The sequence below is a fragment of the Panthera uncia genome, chromosome D1, assembly GCF_023721935.1.
Source record: "Panthera uncia isolate 11264 chromosome D1, Puncia_PCG_1.0, whole genome shotgun sequence".
NCBI classification, from domain to species: domain Eukaryota; kingdom Metazoa; phylum Chordata; class Mammalia; order Carnivora; family Felidae; genus Panthera; species Panthera uncia.
The window spans coordinates 32,017,092-32,024,807 of record NC_064808.1 but is presented as its reverse complement, the minus strand read 5'-3'; the positions used below and the strand labels follow the sequence as shown (position 1 = coordinate 32,024,807).

The 7,716-nt window shown below is 38.2% G+C and overlaps 1 protein-coding gene across 1 annotated transcript; it reads left to right on the top strand.

Moving 5' to 3' along the window:
• Positions 1–5,384: 5,384 nt before the first annotated feature.
• On the top strand, positions 5,385–6,401 carry LOC125935416 (spliceosome-associated protein CWC15 homolog). The gene has a single exon (XM_049649068.1). It carries the CDS (start codon positions 5,655–5,657, stop codon positions 6,348–6,350), a length of 696 nt encoding a protein of 231 aa, XP_049505025.1. The 5' UTR covers positions 5,385–5,654; the 3' UTR covers positions 6,351–6,401.
• Positions 6,402–7,716: the final 1,315 nt, after the last annotated feature.

Sequence of the window (7,716 nt, the reverse complement as noted above, 5' to 3'; positions counted from 1 at the left end):
TACGAGGGGAGGTGGGAATACAGGGTAAGCCTGAACTCTGAGGAATTCCAATATTTAGTAGTTGAGCACAGGATGATGAAGTGGTAAAGATACAGAGAAGACAATATCAAATTAAAAAGAAGAAAAAAAGACATTATATTGTTATGGAAACCAAGAGAATATAGCCATTTTAGCTGCATGCTTCTAATAGTTTTGTACATATTGTAAGCATAAAAGCTCAAAAAAAGACACATGTTTTTAAGACCTTTACCTGTCATGAACTAAATGTGTGAGCTTGGGTAACTCATTAAAACTTTCCTATCTTTAAAATGGGAGTCATAATCTCTTCTCATGCGTTAGATTGTGATGGACATCAATTAGAGTAGCATATGCAAGACAAACTTTGTAAATTGTTCATTGTTATACATATTTCAGGTTTTCCCATAAATAAGGCCAGAAGTTTTTGTTTGTTACTGATTTACTACTGATTTTAAGCTGTTATTAAGGTAAGGGCACCTCTTTGGCTCCTCTCTGGCTCAGTCAGAAGAGCATGTGACTCTTGATCTTGGGGTTGTGAGTTCGAGCCCCACATTGGGTATACAGATTACTAAAAGATAAATGAATAAATAAACTTTAAGGATAACCAAGGCTATTATGATAATAAGTAAATTACATTATCAGGATTTATTGATTAGGGGTGGGGGAATGGGCAAAACGGGTGAAAGAGAGTGGGAGATACAGGCTTCCAGTTATGGAATAAATAAGTCACAGGGACAAAAGGCACAGCATGAGGAATGTAGTCAATGATATTGTAATAGTGATGTATTGGGACAGATGGTAACTACACTGGTGGTGAGCACAGCATGAAGTATAGACTTGTTGAATCACTAATGCTATACACTTGAAACTAATGTAACATTGTGTGTCAAGTATACTAAAAATATATTTATTTATTTATTAGAATATCACTCTTTGTGAGTGTGTATGGTGGACTTAACTGACCACTAAATATGGCATTTAATTCCATCAGAGGAATGTCTGCATGTTGTGTACCCCAAGGTGAATATAGGGAAGAAGAAGCTAGGTGAGTGTAAAAACTTCTATTAAAATGGATGTGACCCACCATGACTCTGGGAGTTGTTAGAGGTCTCAAATTAAATAAGCACTAAGGAATTACTATGCTCCTCTCCAAACTTGCTCCTCTCTTCAGTGGTTAATCAAGTCACACTGAAAATAGTCTTTGCTATAATATTAGTCCTCCTGCTCTGGGCTGAGGTCTTCTTTAATCCTTGGAATGTTTTCTTCATCTTCCCCCTTGTCCATGATGAAGAGTTTCTCACTTTGAACAGTCACTTCGAACAACAGTTACAGTTTGTTATTGAAGCATGCGGTCTTATCTCCTGGAGACAAGAGACAGTGTGCACTGTTTATTATAGCAGAAGAGAAGTCTAGAAACCCTGGTGGCTGTTGGGCACTGAGAATGGAAGAATGAGAAAGTAGATAGTTGCAGGTTCAAGTCAGATATCTGAAGTAAGAGACTGATTTGCTGACAGGCACAGTTTAGGAAAACTCTACGTAGGGCTTACAGGCCAATAAAGATTAATTTTACTAGGTCTTGAAAGCTGTTAAATTTTGTGAGTTCCCTATAAAAATGGTTGAAAACCTTTGAAGTTTTGAAGCAGTTATTAAAGGTAATCACATTATTAGGTGGGGCAAGGCAGGAAAATGAGGAAAGCCCTGGAAAATGGTGTTAAGCAGAGCAAAAGACATTGAAATAAGTATTGAGAGACACTTAAGAAACTCAGAAGGCAGTATGATTAGGAGCCTGGGGTACTGAGTTAGAGTTCCAAATCTGCCTACATGGCCTGTAAAAATGCTTCAAGGCCTCCTGAGTACAATGAGATAACCTTCTTCTACATAGTACATGTCAAGCTATGTCTATATCTCTCAACTGATCCTCTCTCTGATGTGTGGTCATCAGTCACGTCTTCCAAATTTTAGGAGGATGCAGGTCAACTTGAAGCTACTAGAAAAGGCAAGGATCAAGATACTGTGGTTTCAGACCCAGTCCTTTCCTACATTCATTGATGTTATCCTAATGCTACGTTGCATCAACATAGATTGTACTCATGTTGAGAATATACTTTTTCAAATGGAGAATTAGCAATTGATGATTTATGCCTAAGGTTTTGATTTTTATGCCCATACTTTTTAATGGTGTCATCTGAAAAGTAACTCTTTTTGGGAGTCACTCTTCCAGGATGGAAGAAAAAACAAGTGCAAGAAAGAAAAAGTAATTTAGTGAAGAAATGTAGGCTTGTGAATGTTCACCTTGTGGAAAGTGGAAATTGTCAGATGACATTAAAAAGCAGCCAAGGTAGGGATAAGATGCCCTTTCAAATACTGCTGCATTTGTTGGCATTTAAATTCTCAAGAAAATAATCCTAAGTGACGTCCTTGCTCTTAATGAAAATAAGCACTTGTACTCAGTAGTAGTTTTAACTCCTTTGGAGCTTCTGATGGTATATTCCATTACTCCTTTTACTTTAAAAATGACCAAATGGAAGACCTCAGCCAAAATAGCCTCTTAGAATAGAGGCTGGCATTTTAAAATGGTTAACAATCTGCTTGCTTGTATCTTCACACTGCAGCATTTTCTGTTGGTAGTTGAGGTTATCTGAGAGGAAGAGTTAATGGGAACTGAAGAAAGTGTTGGATTTGCTGGTTTAGTAAGCAACAGGCTGAAGATTGGTTAATGGGCAACATTTTCTACAATGGCGGTTCTTAAGGTGTAATCCCTGAACCAGCAGCATCAGTGTACCAGGGAACTTGGTAGAAATGGTAATGCTCCAGAATTAACACCCTAGACCTCCTGGATTGGCACCTCTGGGGATGGGGCGCAACAATCTGTTTTAACAAGCCCAGGGGAGTGGGATGCCAAGAAAGTTTGACAACAATTTAGAGGAATACATTTTCCTCTTAGCTGGAATGAAATTCCTCATTTTTGTTGTCAGGGAATAGCATTCTGTCTCTGCTCATCTTCATGTCACTGTTCTTTGGCTGCTGAGTTTTAGGGATTTTTTTTTCTCGGATCATCAAGTTAGTATCTGGCACAGCCAGTCCTTGTACCCAGGCCATCTGAGTCCACACCCCGGGTTGCCCATTTCATCACTCGCTCCCGTGGGTTTACGTCAGCTCCACATTGCACACTGGAGGGACACTCCCCAGATTCTCACTCATCACATGGGAAACTTAGAGTGTGTCAGTGGCTTACCCAGAAACCATAAAGAAGGCAGTGATTTCAGGAACATTATGACAACATGAGGGACCTAAGCAATTGACTGATTTACGAAATTCCACCCCTGGAAGGGTTTGTGAGAAGCCACACAATTCCCACGTTGCACTTGGTTTTAATTCTGAAATACTTCTGCTCTTCTCTTCCTGGATAATATTCATCCTTCAGGTCTCAGTTTAGACAGAACTTTTTTTGGAAGCATACCCTGATTAAAGGTAGGCTAGATCAGATACTCCCTCAGCACCCCACTTGTTTCCCTGCACCCTTCATGATTACTGCTTATTGAATTATCTGATGGGAGGACTGAGGCCCAATCTGTCATGTTCAACAATCTATCCACAGACCTACTGAGCATAGCAGCTAGCATATTATTTAAAAAAATTGTTGAATGAACATCCATATATTTCATATAATCACATGTATAAAATATCTTCTCTTCTGAAAAAAGATGAACATCTAAAGTAACTCCTTTTGATGGGGCACCTAGGTGGCACAGTCAATTGAGCGTCTGACTTCATCTCAGGTCGTGATCTCACGGTTTGTGAGTTTGAGCCCACAGTCACTGACGTCAGTGTAGAGCCAGCTTTGGTTCCTCTGTGTTCCTCCCCACACACACTCTGTCCTTCCCCCCACTCATGCTGTCTCTTTCTCTCTCTCCCTCATAAATAAAGAAAACGTTTTAAAAATTATTTAAAGTAACTCCTTTGAGAGAATGTAAAGAGTTCACAACATCTCTTACTCACTCTAGTATCTTGCAGACCCATCTGCTAGCAAATCCAGCCTTCTATTGGACACTAGTATCTTAAGTTAAACTTAGCTAATTTCCCTTTTCTGACATCAACAAATATGGAGAACATCTGAGCACTAGTGTCTGTATATCCTCATACTGTTATATTTAGGTTATTTGTTGGCCTTCTCTTCTTTACATCATTCATCCAACTCCACTCTGTTCTGGATCCTTCCAGATATTCTGTTTCCTGCATCATTTAGGGATAACTTGCTGTAGATCTCAGACTAGTCACTTAACTTTTGAGCCTCAGTTTCCTCATCAATAAAGTAAGAATAGTAATGTTTTTATATATTTGCTGACACTAAATTAGATGATGTATATGAAAGTGATTTGCATGGTGACTGGCACATAGCAATTCTTCTAGAATTATTCATCTTAATTTTTTTCTTTTACTTTTATTCCTTGTGATTGTTCATGCAGAGCTGTTTAGGTAAAGCTACATGAAGTCACTTAGTATCTTACTGTGTCTTCATGATAATGTACAAAAATTGCTTTCTATATCATGAATAATGATAAAGCAAATAAAATTTGCAAGGTCTTTAAATTGACCTAAATTGATCTTTTCTGGGTTTCACAGAGTACCCTTTAGTCCCCTGTATCTTAGAATTTTGAAACTTAATGTTTGATCTTTACTATTGAGGATAGAATTTGGAGATAATGAAGAATCCAGAGGTTCTGAAAAGTCAACCCAGGCAAGCCAGTAAAATCTTTGGTCCCTATTCTGAGACTAAAGTCTTAGGTCAATAGTAAAGCCCAAAACAGGAAATGACTCTGGGACACATCAAGATTCATGTTGCATGACAGAGGTTGAGTATCAAGAACCAGAAGGATAAGACATTGCAGTAGAAAACAGGGATGTGAGAACAGCTGTAAAGGAAATTTGACTAGTTATATCCTCCTTTGTTCACAACATTCCCTTGGGTAGTAGTTTATGCCCCACAGTCCAGTATCTGATCCTATCCTATCAAACCCAGTATTATTTCATAATCTTGGCCATTACCTCTTAGGTTGTTCCAAACTAGAAGTCTAATTATTTTATCCTGAACTTATAAGCTAGATTTTCCAGCCTTTTGCTCCAGCAGTTTTATATGATTTATATATATATATTTTAAAAAGCTATACATAAGGAACCAGGAGATTTGGATCTTACTCTCCACACTATCATTTTCTTGTTATGTAATTTTGGTTCAACCCATTGATCTCTGAGCCTAATTTTCCTTGTCTTCCAGTAATAGTCAAGATATATTTTTAGAATAAGACTTTCTTTAGAATCCATTCATCTCCCAATATCCTAAAGATGTCATCAATTAGTCTACATACAATATTCCAGTTGTCCATGCAGCATAGTTTTTCCTGAGGAAAAAATCATATTTTCTCTTTGTCCTCATTACTTTCCTAAGAAAGTACAGAATTTTCTTGGCATTTTGATTACAAAAGGCTGCTAGTCTCATGTCCATGGTAACTTTAAAAGATGTGAATGAGGCAGAGGCTCCTGGGAGGTGCGAGTCGTAACGGTGTCTGTATGATTTCCGGAGGCTGCAGCATTAGACCCCGGCCGACGTGAGCGGCAGGAGGGTAGTAGCATAAAAGATGGCAACAGCAGCTAGGCCAACTTTTGAACCTGCGAGACGGGGGAGAGGAAAAGGAGAAGGTGATTTCAGCCAACTCTCAAAGCAGTATTCAGGTAGAGACCTACCTTCTCATACAAAGATAAAATATAGACAAACCACTCAGGATGCCCCTGAAGAGGTTCGCAACCGTGACTTCAGGAGAGAGCTGGAGGAGAGAGAGCGAGCTACCGCCAGAGAAAAAAATAGAGATCGTCCAACACAAGAATATACAACCTCCTCATCCGTGTCAAAGAAACCTCGGTTAGACCAGATTCCTGCTGCCAACCTTGATGCAGATGATCCTCTAACAGATGAGGAAGATGAAGATGAAGATTTTGAAGAGGAGAGTGATGATGATGATACTGCAGCTCTTCTTGCAGAGCTAGAAAAAATTAAAAAAGAAAGAGCTGAAGAGCAGGCCAGGAAGGAACAAGAACAAAAAGCTGAAGAAGAAAGAATACGTATGGAAAACATATTGAGTGGAAACCCTCTCCTTAATCTCACTGGCCCATCCCAGCCTCAGGCCAACTTCAAAGTTAAAAGAAGGTGGGATGATGATGTTGTTTTCAAGAACTGTGCAAAAGGTGTAGATGATCAGAAGAAAGACAAAAGATTTGTAAATGATACACTGCGATCTGAATTTCACAAAAAGTTCATGGAGAAATATATTAAATAGTACAGTTTTATGTGCTTAATTAAAGACTGTAAAATGTAAACGAAAAAAAAATGTGCATGAGAACAGGATGTACATGTAAGTGTGTATATATCACCCATAGTTGAAGTGAGACCAAATTTAAGTATCACCTATCACCATTCATCTTCAGTGTACACATGACACAGTATTAAGGCCAGTTGGCCTTTTCTTAGACCCACAGTTATGCTTTTACGTTAATATGCTAATGTTTTTAAAATTAGTATTTCCAATCTTTGTCTTTTCCTGAACTTCAGATGCAACTGCCTACCATACAACTTCATCTGCTTGTCCTAAGGTACCTTAAAATCCATATATCCAAAATGGAGCTGTTAATCAGCCTTCTCAGATACCAACATGCTCTTCTTCTTATTTTTTACAACGGTTAGTAATCTCTTCCCTTCAACTACCTACACAAGTTACCTGATAGCTTAACTTCTTCATTCTCTTACCCCATTTCCACATCTAATTAGTCAAAAGTACAATTGATTCAACTTATTACATCCATCTTCAGCTAAAGTCCACCTCTCTGTCACCACTGTTTCTGCCCTAAACTTAGTCTTCGTTATTTCTTGCCTGGAGTATTACAATAATTTTATGGCTATTATCTCTCTGGTCCAAGTTACCATTACTTTTATTATTGGGCTCTTAACTTGCTTCTCTGTTTCCACTATTACCCATTCTTCATGCAGTAACCAAATTTATCTTTTAACAGTTAAAATCACATTATGTCATCTTCCTGTTTGAAATCCTCTAGAAGGTTTCCATTTCACTTATAATAATCCACATTGCTTGCCATGTCTACAAGGAGCTACATGGTTTTGTCATTTGTTCCTTTTTGAGCCTCATGTCCCAAACCCACCCTTCAGTATATTCTAGCTGTGTGAACTTCTTCCTGTTCCTAGAACATGCCAGATTGAATGCCACCTCAAGCCTTTGTACTACCTGTTCTCTTTGCCTGAAACAGATCTTATCCCAAATCTTCATCTACTTAGCTCCTTTTGTCATTCAGTTCCTGGTCAAATGTCATCTGGAAGAAGCCCTCCTTGACCAGTCTATTTAATGCTGCTTCTCTCCTGGCCTACATATTTCTTTTCATGTTGCCCTGTTTTCTCTATATCTTTTTCATGATCTGGAATTATCTTATTTACTGATCAATTTGTGTACTGTTAATTTTCTGTTTCCAAGCAGAGATAAATTGCCCTGCTTACCATGGATTGTACAAACTTATAAAACCATGCAAACTAGATTCTCAATAATTAATAAAAAATTGTTTATAGTGTGTTTTCTTGGGGCAATGAATGACATTCCTGAGGAAATAGAGATCTTACTCTACTTTTCTACACTATCT